Source organism: Rhinoderma darwinii, chromosome 9 (assembly GCF_050947455.1).
Source record: "Rhinoderma darwinii isolate aRhiDar2 chromosome 9, aRhiDar2.hap1, whole genome shotgun sequence".
Taxonomy (NCBI): Eukaryota; Metazoa; Chordata; class Amphibia; order Anura; family Rhinodermatidae; genus Rhinoderma; species Rhinoderma darwinii.
Genome location: NC_134695.1, coordinates 70,503,369 through 70,516,284, shown reverse-complemented (window position 1 = coordinate 70,516,284; position 12,916 = coordinate 70,503,369). Strand labels below are relative to the sequence as shown.

General features: G+C 44.0%; 1 protein-coding gene across 1 annotated transcript; it reads right to left on the bottom strand.

The window, feature by feature from the left end:
- Window positions 1-1,825: 1,825 nt before the first annotated feature.
- Window positions 1,826-11,774, bottom strand: LOC142660969 (L-lactate dehydrogenase A chain). The gene is made up of 8 exons (XM_075838090.1): window positions 11,665-11,774; window positions 9,679-9,810; window positions 9,478-9,595; window positions 7,635-7,808; window positions 6,634-6,807; window positions 5,863-5,980; window positions 4,689-4,812; window positions 1,826-3,095 (listed from the first exon to the last, which is right to left on the bottom strand). Exons 2-8 carry the CDS (start codon window positions 9,802-9,804, stop codon window positions 2,931-2,933), a joined length of 999 nt encoding a protein of 332 aa, XP_075694205.1. The 5' UTR covers window positions 9,805-9,810; window positions 11,665-11,774; the 3' UTR covers window positions 1,826-2,930.
- Between the last annotated feature and the right edge of the window lie 1,142 nt (window positions 11,775-12,916).

Sequence of the window (12,916 nt, the reverse complement as noted above, 5' to 3'; positions counted from 1 at the left end):
AATCAAAAAACAATATTTGGTACACCAACTGGAGGTGAAATATTCTTTGATTTATCAGCACCAGACAGGAACCACATCAGTCCCCAGGACGGCCCAGTGCCGGATGGTCATCAGACCAAAACTTCAATATTAAAAAAAACCAGAATATTTCACCTCCTATTGACAAATATCTTTTGATTCTGCATTGGTTGGGCCCCTATTACTGCACCCACTTGAGCTGGCGTTATCTGAACCTCCACAGAATAAAAAAAAAATATTGGAGCGGTGGGGAAATTTTTTGCTCATCCGTGGCAGACTTTCTAGCGATCGGTAGTTCCGTTCCCTGGTCTACATCTTGTCCTGGCCCTTTTTATAGGATCTCACCCATACTAATAGTTACATTGTATTTAATGCCTGGGATTTCTCTGCCCAGCACTAAAGTGAGACTGTAAATCAAATCAATATATACTCATTTATCAGACATTTCAGGCTGGGTATAAGGTTAAGCGTTCCGAAAAAAAAATTCCCACAACTACTAGTCACCTAGGGGGTTTTACACTGGGCAATTATCAGGCAGCGATCAGCAAATTAAACAAGCAATCAATCTGCTGGTCGTATAGTTAAAAAAGTAAATATCGTTGTTGGCAGCACACATCAGACAACGTGCAGCCGATATAACATACGGGGACGCGCAATCGGAGTAACGAGCGCTCATCTCCATACATAGCTTCATGTGACAAATGAGCACCAATGTCTCGTTGATCGGCGCTTGCTGCACCGGCCAGGGTAAGGCCACACGGAACGGCCCTGAAACTGTCACAACATGGCCAACAACCACGCCAGCACCATGTTCGGTGCGGCTGTCAAACAGCCTGTTAGCGGCTGCACGTTGGACGGTTCACCTGCATTCTTTTATCTGCAAAATCGTGCGGCCATGAATGAATACACCCTTTATGGCCGCACGATTTTGCAAATTGCAACAACTTACCCCCTATTCATTCTCTATGGCAGCGCCTGAAAAAGCTCAACACTGCGCTATCTCCAGCACTCCCATAGAGAATGAATGGAGCGGCAGTGCACATGTAACTGGAATACTTAAGGTATTTGACAGCCACTCCCACAGTGCCTGTGCAGTTGTTGGCCACATTGTGACGGTCAGGGCCGCTCCGTGTGGCCTTACCCTAAAAAGGCCTTTCGCTTCAGTACCGAGAACCTCCAGACCTTTACATCCATGTCTGACAACAGCCCCTGCTCCTTTTATGTTGGTGGCCCTTTAAAGAAACACTGGCAATTTTCCCCTCTTCACGTAAGTTAGTTTACCAGCAATATTATATATTCTAGCAAGTTGTTTGTTTTTTCATTAATCAAATGGTTAAATAAAAAACTGCTTCAAGAGCGAGGCAGATTTTTTTTTCTGCCTGACAACACTGAACTAGGCCTAAGAGATGCTGCGCCTCACTGCCTCCTGTGTAAAAACTGACAAATATATCACTAGCAGGAAACAGGCTGAAGCTGCATCACATAGATTACATAGCACAAGTGCAAAGCGCAAGTGCAGAGGCATGATGGGAGGTTTAGACTGCATTACACTAACCAAATCAGAGGGGATAGTAGGAACTCAGATAGACAGCCCATGAACTACACATCAAATAAAACTGGTACAGACCAGGCATATACAGAAGCTTCTACATCATTCTTTAACAGTAGCCTATGCTGCACTATGGGGGGGGGGGGGGGGGAACTGGAGTGCTTTCTTAAGTTTATAATGGAGCTAAAACTCCCTCTTGCACTTAAAGGGATACTAACCTGGTTTACATTTAAAAAAAAAAAAAAAAAAGTTGACTCATTTGTTTCATGTATTTTTTATTAGTGCCACATTCATGTTGCCTTTCAATTTCTCAATTGGCAGATTCAGTTGTAAACACAGGAAACTTTCCTTACACGTAAGTGGAGACAACAAACGAGACACGGATAGATCTATATATATTATACATATACTTAGATTCTCTTTGGTGGTGGGAACTTAATTTGTACTGATATATATATTTTATTTTTTTTAGTCTCAGGATTGTCCTGCTTGGTCAACGGACAGAGGTCACTACAGTAATCCCAACCAATAATGGTGACGGAAACCATGTTAAATTCCAGAACTAGAAAAAAAAAACATGGCTGCTTTCTTCCAAAAAGAGCACCACACCTGTCCATGGGTCGTGTATTGTGTTGCAGCTCAGCTCCATTAAAGTGAATAGAGCGGAGCTGCAATCACACCCAATGCGTGGACAAGCGCAACATTGAAACAGCTGCTCTCTTCCAAAAATTAAACATTGGACGGCCCATTTAAAGACGTTCTCCATAAACCGTCCAGACACAAATCTGACCGAATAGGCCGTGTACGGCAGGGTTAAACTATTACCAACCCCCTGTACCCTTTGCTTCCTTCAGCTTAGTGGAAATCTGGCCTTGAAGACCTTAGTAACCAGAAGCAGACTGGTTGCTAGGAAAATGCTACCTGACCAAACCGTTAGGACTGGTTGTTAGGCAGTTTATCTATAGCAACTAGACTCCAAATTGCAAACAAAACTGGATTGGCATGGAGCTGGCCTTATTAATCAGATATTCAAAAAAAGGGTGAAGGACCTTTTAAAACACGCCGCGGCCGCCTTTATTCCATGTAATTGATTGTTCTCTCGGGCTGGGAAGACACTTAATGAACATGTAGATTTTAGATGCTCAAAATGTTTGTTAATCCCAGAGATGGTTAATTTAAGCCTTTTTGCAACCAAGTGCCATGCAATACCACATGACAGCATTACACTGCCAACAGCAATATTCCAGTCTGACAATGTCACAAATACAAGAGGATTACAACACGAGGGTATTGACCTACTTGAAAAATGTGCAACGTAAAAACACACTAAACAGACAAAAACACGTGAACAGAAGAGAACGGCCTAAAACTGCAGCTCCTTCTGGATAGACCATAGAGTGTCCGCGCTCTTCCTAAGACGTTCCTCCTCATCTGGCTTAAGGGTCATGTTCACCACATCTGTGATACCCTGGTTACCCAGAACAGACGGGATGCTGAGGAAGACGTCGTCCTTTACACCGTACATTCCCTGAAAGACGAATAGTGAATGATGAAGCCAAGGAGGCGGCAGTATTATAGTCGTTATATTCTTGTATATAGGGGGCAGTATTATAGTCGTTATATTCTTGTATATAGGGGGCAGTATTATAGTAGTTATATTCTTGTATATAGGGGGCAGTATTATAGTAATTATATTCTTGTATATAGGGGCAGTATTATAGTAGTTATATTCTTGTATATAGGGGGCAGTATTATAGTAGTTATATTCTTGTATATAGGAGCAGTATTATAGTAGTTATATTCTTGTATATATAGGGAGCAGTATTATAGTAGTTATATTCTTGTATATAGGGGGGGTATTATAGTAGTTATATTCTTGTATATAGGAGCAGTATTATAGTAGTTATATTCTTGTATATAGGAGGCAGTATTATAGTAGTTATATTCTTGTATATAGGAGGCAGTATTATAGTAGTTATATTCTTGTATATAGGAGCAGTATTATAGTAGTTATATTCTTGTATATAGGGGCAGTATTATAGTGGTTATATTCTTGTATATAGGGGAAGTATTATAGTAGTTATATTCTTGTATATAGGGGGCAGTAATATAGTAGTTATATTCTTGTATATAGGAGCAGTATTATAGTAGTTATATTCTTGTATATAGGGGACAGTATTATAGTAGTTATATTCTTGTATATAGAAGCAGTATTATAGTACTTATATTCTTGTATATAGGGGCCAGTATTATAGTAGTTATATTCTTGTATATAGGAGCGGTATTATAGTAGTTATATTCTTGTATATAGAAGCAGTATTATAGTACTTATATTCTTGTATATAGGGGGCAGTATTATAGTAGATATATTCTTGTATATAGGGGGCTGTATTATAGTAGATATATTCTTGTATATAGGGGCAGTATTATAGTACTTATATTCTTGTATATAGGAGCAGTATTATAGTAGTTATATTCTTGTATATAGGAGCAGTATTATAGTAGTTATATTCTTGTATATAGGAGCAGTATTATAGTAGTTATATTCTTGTATATAGGGGCAGTATTATAGTAGATATATTCTTGTATATAGGAGGCAGTATTATAGTTATATTCTTGTATATAGGAGCAGTATTATAGTAGTTATATTCTTGTATATAGGGGCAGTATTATAGTAGATATATTCTTGTATATAGGAGGCAGTATTATAGTTATATTCTTGTATATAGGGGGAAGCATTGTGGAGTTTTCGCAGCGAAAAACGCTGCAGCCAGATGTCTGGTTGGCAATTTAAGCTCAGTTCACACTGCTATTGGGGAGGCCCCGTTGGCAGTTCCATCAAATTTAGCAGCAAAAGTTACACAGCAGGTAACGCCATTTCTGCCAACAGAACCCCAGAGGACCTTATTCTAAGTAGTCGCCATAATCGGTCAGCTTTGTGGATTTTATTCTATACAGAGGCCATGATGCAGATGTGAACATAGCCTAAGCCTGAACCAGAAATGTGCTAGGAGCAGTTGATATTTACACAGCAGGGGGCGCCCTCGCCCCTTTTTTTTTTTTTTTACAAGGCACACAACCAGTCTAGCGACTACTACACAATTGCTGTGGGAGAACGTACCTTCACCATTGTGGAAATGGGATGAACACGTCGAAGGTTCTTTAGGGTAGTTTCAGCGAGGTCTGCGACGGAGAGGCCGATGGCCCAGGACGTGTATCCCTTCAGCTTAATCACTTCATAAGCACTACAAGGAAAGACAATGAGATTCTGTAAATTCTTCACTATTTATCAAAGTAAATGACTTTATGCCAACCAGCGCTGTGGCCCCATCACTGGATTGGTGGGGGTCCTGGCCACCGGACCCCCCCAGATCACAAAACGATGGCATATTCCATCCTTGTGATAGGAATAACCCTTTAACAATGGCTCTTTAGTCATGAAGTGTGAAACTCCTCTATGCAGTGTATCTTAATTACACATTTTGTTGGTTTCCAGTTCATTTGCAGTGTAGAAGCCTGGAAACGGACAAGCTGCTGTTGACAGATCATATCAGGTCTGTGCGAGAACCTGGAATAGCTCAACTCACTAATGCATGTATACATGACTCTAATACTGAATCCACATAGTCCGACATGACTATATTATACCTGTAATGGGTGCTCATGTGTTAATGAGCCAGTCAGACTCACAGCAGTACTAACTAGATCAGTCATCAGTAGCTTGTTAATCATTTCCAGGTAGCACTGGACAGTTCACTACACTGCAAAGAGTTAAAGATATTGCATCAATATCAGTGCCCTATCCTGAGTTGACTACCCAACGCAAGTGTTAGATCTTCATCTTCTTAGATATGTTAGGGGTATAGCCACCTTAGGAATTTGCACAGAGCAGTCAGCAGTAGCTTGCTGACAGTTTCCCAGTAGCTGCAGATGTTTTTCCTATAATGCAAAGTTGCTACAAAAATACGTGAAAACAGAAAAAAGGACAATAAACACGTTTCAAACACTCGAGTTCACACTTGACTATAGAGCCAACGTCAATCAAAAGGTGGAGCTGGAGTTTAAAAGGAAACTCCATTTATAGCAGGAAAGTAAACAGCCCAATACTTGGAAAGAGTTTCGCTATAGATTTAAGTTCTATACACTATTTTATATGGCAGTGGTCTGCAACCTGTAGTAAACTACAACACTCAACATACCCTGATAGTAAAGATATGCTGGGAGTGGATTCGCCACAGGTTGCAAACCACTGGTATACAGTGTAACTACACCCCATGTATACACTGAACCTTTACCTGTCAACTACTTCTTTGTGAATCGCCTTCCAGTTCTCCTTATCGTTGTCTGCTCCCATGTCAGGATTCAGGGTCTTCAGAGAGACGCCGGCTACGTTAACCCCACTCCAGACGGGAACTGAAAGAAAGAATATTGTTTAAACTACAAACTAGGACCCAGGAAGCTGGGTAAGATCCAATATGGCCAAGCCGGCTGACATCACCCAGATTTCCCAGACTCCTGAATGCCACTTCTGCCTATGTATATAGTGATACAAACCCTGCATTAGGGCACACCAAATGTTTTTTTTTATTGCGTTTTGTTCAGATGTGCAATACCCATCGACATGTTTTACCCCAATGTGGTAGTGGCGCCACAGAACAACCAGTACGAATTAACGTAACCTTTACTTGCCACTCAGGACTCTAGGAAAGCTGGGTATCAACCCACGTCAGAGCCGCTATGGCTTGGTAGGCATGCTGGGGAAGGAAGGGTTGTTTATCCAATTTCCAATACAGAACTGAAATGCAATGTGGAATTATTGATGTTGGATTAAAGGAAATTAAATGTTCCTGTATGTAGCAGAGCTGTACAGGCTAAGGCTGCACTACTCCGCCTGTCACAGCTGAGGGCTGACATTCAGCACAGCCGTGATATTCCTGATGACCTTTCTGGGCCTTTCCGGGTGAAGGCCGCGGCGTCTGACCTACTTGTGTTACCGTCGTGACCTTTACAAGGAGATAATTATAGACCATGTCTAAGGTTACAGGAGGTTTCATCTGAAGTCTCACCACTTGAGTCTCCGTGTTCACCGATAACCCAGCCGTGACAGCTCAGGGAATGAATTCCCAACTTCTCTCCCATGAGATAGCGGAAACGAGCGGAGTCCAGGTTGCAGCCGCTGCCGATGACGCGGTGCTTGGGGAAGCCGCTGATTTTCCAGGCTACGTAGGTCAAGACATCAACTAGAGAAGAAAATACAAAATACACATTGTAGACGTCTGAACTGCATTATAATATTCAGGGACAATCTGTAGCCTTTACAAGCCGGCACAATTAAAGGGACCCCACACCTAAAGTCTACAGCATCTTAGTCCACTCAAATATTAAATGCAATCTATTGTTCCCAGTTATCATCCATTCAGACTCAGGAGAGGCCGACTATAGAGTTCCTCAAAGGGATGAGAAAAAAAATATATATATACTGCACTATTATAAGCTGTGGACCTTATGCTGAATGGCCCTTTAAGACTACAATGACTGAGCATGTGTTCTGCTCTTACTTTTTAATGCACATAGATGATTGACTGCGTCCACTATCAGAATTCAGCGACCAACTTTTATCACTAAGGGACTTAGCAGCTGTCTGGGGTAAAAGGGAATCGAAAAGGCTGTTTAGGGAGATAAGCAGCGCCAAGGGTATCTGGCAGCTGCTTATCACCCACTGAAATGATATGCATGTTAATAAGGAGTCGGACAATTGTCATCTAGGTCGTACGCAACTTTTTCCTCCATATGGAACAAGTAAAAGTCACAGCGTTAAACTTCGGCAAGCAGCATCTTTGCCACACAGACCTTGGAATCTGCACTTAGGGACTGGACTGGCATAGTCGGGACTAGACCTTCAGCCATTGTGCTCTTGCTATAGACCCAGGGTCAGCGCTGCCAGACGCAGGTTCCTTAATGCTCCTTGCCGGTCACGATGCTGCAGGACCACAATAGAAACCCTGACTGAATAGGACGGCTGATCCCCCTGGGTGCACAATGTGGAGCGCTGCAGAGCAGGACTCACCGGGGTTGGAGACAACCAGCAGGATGCAGTTAGGACTGTGCTTTACAATATTGGGAATGATAAATTTGAAGATGTTGACGTTGCGCTGCACCAGGTTCAGGCGGCTCTCTCCTTCTTGCTGACGGGCTCCGGCTGTGACCACCACCAGCTTAGAATTGGCCGTCACGCTGTAATCTACAATAAAAACAATAATTGTCAAGTCACAACCCCTCATTCAGTCACACATGGCGGTTTATCCATTGGTAGAGCCTGGCAAAGAATCCAGGGGTGCCAGTCACCCGCCATAGGCCCAATTTAAATTCTGAAGCTTTCCAATATACTTTGTGTATCAATTCCTCATCATTGTTAAGATTTCTGCTTGCTGTTAGTGAATGGAAACATTTGTGTTAACTCCACATCCTGCAGGACTCGTTACAAACGAGACCTCTGATAAACGGCAGTGATCAGGACGGGTTTTACCGTGATTTGACATCCGCATAAAAAAAAAAAAAATAAATAAAAAAAAAAAAAAAAAATAAAAATAAATAAAATCGTGGTAAAATCTAACGTGTGAATACACGCCAAGTCTTAATATTACATTCACTCCCAGCAAGCAGAAGTTTTAACACAATAAGGCCTCATGCACACGACCGTAAAAACAGCCGTTCATACGGGTCGTAATTACGACCCGAAATAACGGGCCCATAGACTTCTGTTGGCCACGGGGACCTTCCCATTTTCTCACGGGAAGGTGCCCGTGCCGTTAAAAAGATAGAACATGCTCTATTTTTTTTATTTTACGGGCCGTGCTACTATACTTTATAATGGGAGCACAGCTCGGAAAAACGGCCGGCTGCCCGTGGCCGGCCGTGCTCGTAATTACGAGCACGGTCGTGTGCATGAGGCCTAAGGGCCACAATAAACAAAGACTGACCTGGTTAATAGCAACCAATCAATGCTCTTCATAGCAGTTTAAAAAATAAAAGCTGAGCTCTGATTGGTTGCTATGGGCAACAGGGGCATTTTTTATTTTAGACAGTTTTGATAAGCGAGGCCCAAAGTTTTAGAAAGTTGCAAAAATTGAAATGAACCTTTAGCGCTATAAGGTCAGGAACCCCTTTACGGGCAGTTGGAGGCCCGCAATGATCCTGGAAGGGTCGGGTGACCATGATGGCATGGCTGGTGGAATATTAAGCTCCAGGGGGGGGGGGGGTGGTGGTTTAGAGGGGAGCTTTGCCTTGATTGTCCATACCCATAGGCTGAACAGCTGAGTTGACCACCACCAATTCATAGATCAAAGGACCGTGGAGGTGGTCGCCTTATCGCGATCTGCTGAGAACAGGGGCCGGTGTCATGGGAGTATCTGATCTACTGGTCCGGTCCTTTTCCCATATTTCCATAAACGGTCAGGCTATGTTCACACACAAACTCAAAAACGTCTGAAAATACAGAGCTGTTTTCAAGGGAAAACAGCTCCTGATTTTCAGACGTTTAAGCCATTAGCGATTCTCACAGCGTTTTTTATGGCCGTTTTTGGAGTGCTTTAATAGTCTATGAAAAACGGCTCCAAAAACGTACCAAGAAGTGACCTGCACTTTTTCGCTGCCTTTTTTTACGCGGCCGTTTTTAAAAACGGCCGCGTAAAAAAACGGCCCGTCGGAAGAGAATGCCATTTTTCCCATTGAAATCAATGGGCAGATGTTTGGAGGCGTTCTGCTTCCGATTTTTCGGCCGTTTTTTAGGCGTTTATGGCCCGAAAATAGGCTGTGTGATCATACCCTCACTGGTACAGGAATCTCCTCCTGGTTTAGGCGGGACAGGGCTTTCCTATGAGGGACGCACGGAGACTCGGACCATCAGTTACCTTTCCCGGAGACAATCTTAGGAGTCCGCAGGAAGAGGCTGCCATGTTGTAAATCCATCATTTCACCCTTCAGTTTGTCTTCAATCACATCGACCAGGGCAAGCTCATCGGCCAGATCCTACAAAGCAGAAATAAGATGGAAGGATATGAGGATCCCGATCCTACAGAAACTCGCTGGGTAAAGGGTAGGAGCCGCCTCACCTTCTGCAGGATACTGATGGCACAGGCCATGCCAACTGCACCAACGCCAACAATGGTGACCTTATTTTGGGGGGCGGCCGGCTCGGAGACCACATTGTGGATCAGCTTTGCCTTGGTACTTGCCATCTTGCTCTGTTGGAATAAGCACAAGGCAGACTTAGGGCCGGGGTAGAGGGCACCGCGCGTTATACATTAACCCACAGCCTCGTATTTCTAACCCAGAACTGTACAAGAGTCCAAAAACATCCACACAATGACGCAACCACGTGACCGCCAGGTCTAGGGCACCGCTCGGAAAATCTTAGTGACATCCCAGTCCTGTGTACATCCATATATACACACGCACAATACAGACCATCCCATATAGGCCTGATCCAAAACAACAATATTATGGAGGGACAGGGAGGATGGGGAAGGTAGCAGATATTTAAGTGTGTGTATGTAGCAGAGCTGAATTTGTTACTGGACACTGCGTTATATTGAGATTCCAAGTTGTGTGTCAAAGTACAAACTCAGCTCTGCTACACACGTCTGGTGTTTCCATCTGACCTCCCATTTACATCAATGGGAGGCAGAGAGAAAGCGGTTTTTTGCTCATCGCTCAATTGCCGGGGCCAAAAAAGGCAGCAAACAGCATGCAGGCAGGTCAAAATTCCAAACAGGATTTTGTGGCAGATTTTTTTTTTCTGCCTGCAAAAAACTCAGTGTGAACACGGTTGAACGGATTGAATTTTCAGATGCAGAAATTTCAGCAACAAAATCTGCCGCGTGTGACTGCACCCTTATGCCGCTTTATGTTAGAGATTAGGATGGATAGAGAGTTTAAGGCACCATTGTTTACTACGGCAAGCTACGGGTTACAAAAGATGAAAAAAAATTAAAGCAATATTAAAGTAAAATACATAATAAAAATAACCATGTCATAAAGTAATGAAATAATTTGTAGTATGAGGCCAAATAAAAAAGGGCTCTTATTGCTGGAGATGTAACGTGTGCAGCAGCATTGGGGGGGGGGGGGGGGAGATTGCCTTCAAGGACTCCGCTATACAGGGATGTAGCTCACCCCACCCCCTCCGGCATCACATGGTCCCGACGCTGCAAATAGACCTTTCAACCTACAGGATTTGTGAATATTGAATGTGAGAGGAAAAAACAGATCAGCCCAGTCACCAGACCAAAGGCAACAAAGGAGATTCTGGCAAAAAATAAGTTAGACATTGTGTGGATATTTTTGGTAATTCCAGATCATCCACCAATGGTTTATGCCAACCTGAGGTCAAATGATGTGACCTCCACACTGGATGACATGACTGAAGGGATTCACATGGCGCCGGCCACTTCACGGATCCCCATTCATTATTGCGCAGAGTGACAAGACAATCAGGGGGGGGCTTCGCTTTGGGTCATCAACAGGTGCCACATTATGCACCCATCACTTGTAATGCAAGGAAGATAATGGGGGTGGTGGTGGGTAGGGCTCCTAGCGGGCACACAGAGCCTGCCACCAAATAGAGGAAACAGCTAATATTCCCACATCACCCCCAAGGTCTCACTCACTGCAGAATATGATGGGGGGGGGGGGGGGCTTATGCCAACTCTGCAGCCCTCACTTGTTACTTTGTATCAGACACTTCAGCAAATTAAGCCCTGGCTATAAACACATCCACATCAGAGGATGGAGAGCGAAGATGCAAAGCAACATATAGGAACATTTCACATCATTTACTCTGCGTCCTGCCAATACCCAGGAAGTAGCAAAACCGCAATGTGTAGATTTACGTCTATTACCGCAATGTATATTCTTATTGTAGAACATGTGGACTGGAAAAGGTAAAGATAGATACAAATTAACGCACATCATAGATCTCATTAATCAGAAATAAATAGTGCCATCCCTTCCAGTATATGTGACACTACAAGTGCTGCAGATAATAGACGTGCCCTCCCGCTGACTGCAGTGTAACAGGGGGTGACTGTCGCTCTCACCTGGTGGGTGTGATCTCCTCGGTGGTTGCTGCACTCTGGTCTGCACAGGAGACCCGGCGGAGGGATACATATATATAGTCGGGCAGTCTCGTACGTCAGCGGTGATGCGGTTCCTCATTTGCATAGCTCGGCGGACGTGCCCGGGCTCAGGTTCTGCGGCTGGCGGAAGGATATGAGGGGGTGATGCAGTGATGAGGCTCGCTGAGTGGGTGGTTGAGGGGATGAGGGATGCTGAGAAATGACAGACTGGTATTGAGGAGGCCGGGGGTGACCTGTGGAGGAACATGGGGGGCTTGTAAATGCATAATAATTATATATAAAGAACAAGTCACAAGTACCTTCTTGAAAATGTGACAGCCATAGGAGCATAACAATGTGCCAGTCACAGGTACCCCATAACAATGTGCCAGTCACAGGTACCTCATAACAATGTGCCAGTCAGGTACCCCATAACAATGTGCCAGTCACAGGTACCTCATAACAATGTGCCAGTCACAGGGGTACCCCATAACAATGTGCCAGTCACAGGTACCTCATAACAATGTGCCAGTCACAGGGGTACCCCATAACAATCTGCCAGTCACAGGTACCTCATAACAATGTGCCAGTCACAGGTACCTCATAACAATGTGCCAGTCACAGGTACCTCATAATGTGCCAGTCACAGGTACCCCATAACAATGTGCCAGTCACAGGTACCCCATAACAATGTGCCAGTCACAGGTACCCCATAACAATGTGCCAGTCACAGGTACCCCATAACAATGTGCCAGTCACAGGTACCCCATAACAAGGTGCCAGTCACAGGTACCTCATAACAATGTGCCAGTCACAGGTACCCCATAGCAATGTGCCAGTCACAGGTACCCCATAACAATGTGCCAGTCACAGGTACCCCATAACAATGTGCCAGTCACAGGTACCTCATAACAATGTGCCAGTCACAGGTACCTCATAACAATGTGCCAGTCACAGGTACCCCATAACAAGGTGCCAGTCACAGGTACCTCATAACAATGTGCCAGTCACAGGTACCCCATAGCAATGTGCCAGTCACAGGTACCCCATAACAATGTGCCAGTCACAGGTACCCCATAACAATGTGCCAGTCACAGGTACCCCATAACAATGTGCCAGTCACAGGTACCCCATAACAATGTGCCAGTCACAGGTACCTCATAACAATGTGCCAGTCACAGGTACCTCATAACAATGTGCCAGTCACAGGTACACCATAACAATGTGCCAGTCA

Excerpts from the sequence above, each read along its gene's own strand:
- LOC142660969 (XM_075838090.1), bottom strand. The coding sequence starts at position 9,804 with ATGGCAAGTACCAAGGCAAAGCTGATCCACAATGTGGTCTCCGAGCCG. Across the intron at positions 9,596-9,678 it reads CCATCAGTATCCTGCAGAAG|GATCTGGCCGATGAGCTTGC; the intron begins GTGAGGCGGCTC and ends TCTGCTTTGTAG. Across the intron at positions 5,981-6,633 it reads TGAACACGGAGACTCAAGTG|TTCCCGTCTGGAGTGGGGTT; the intron begins GTGAGACTTCAG and ends TCTTTCTTTCAG.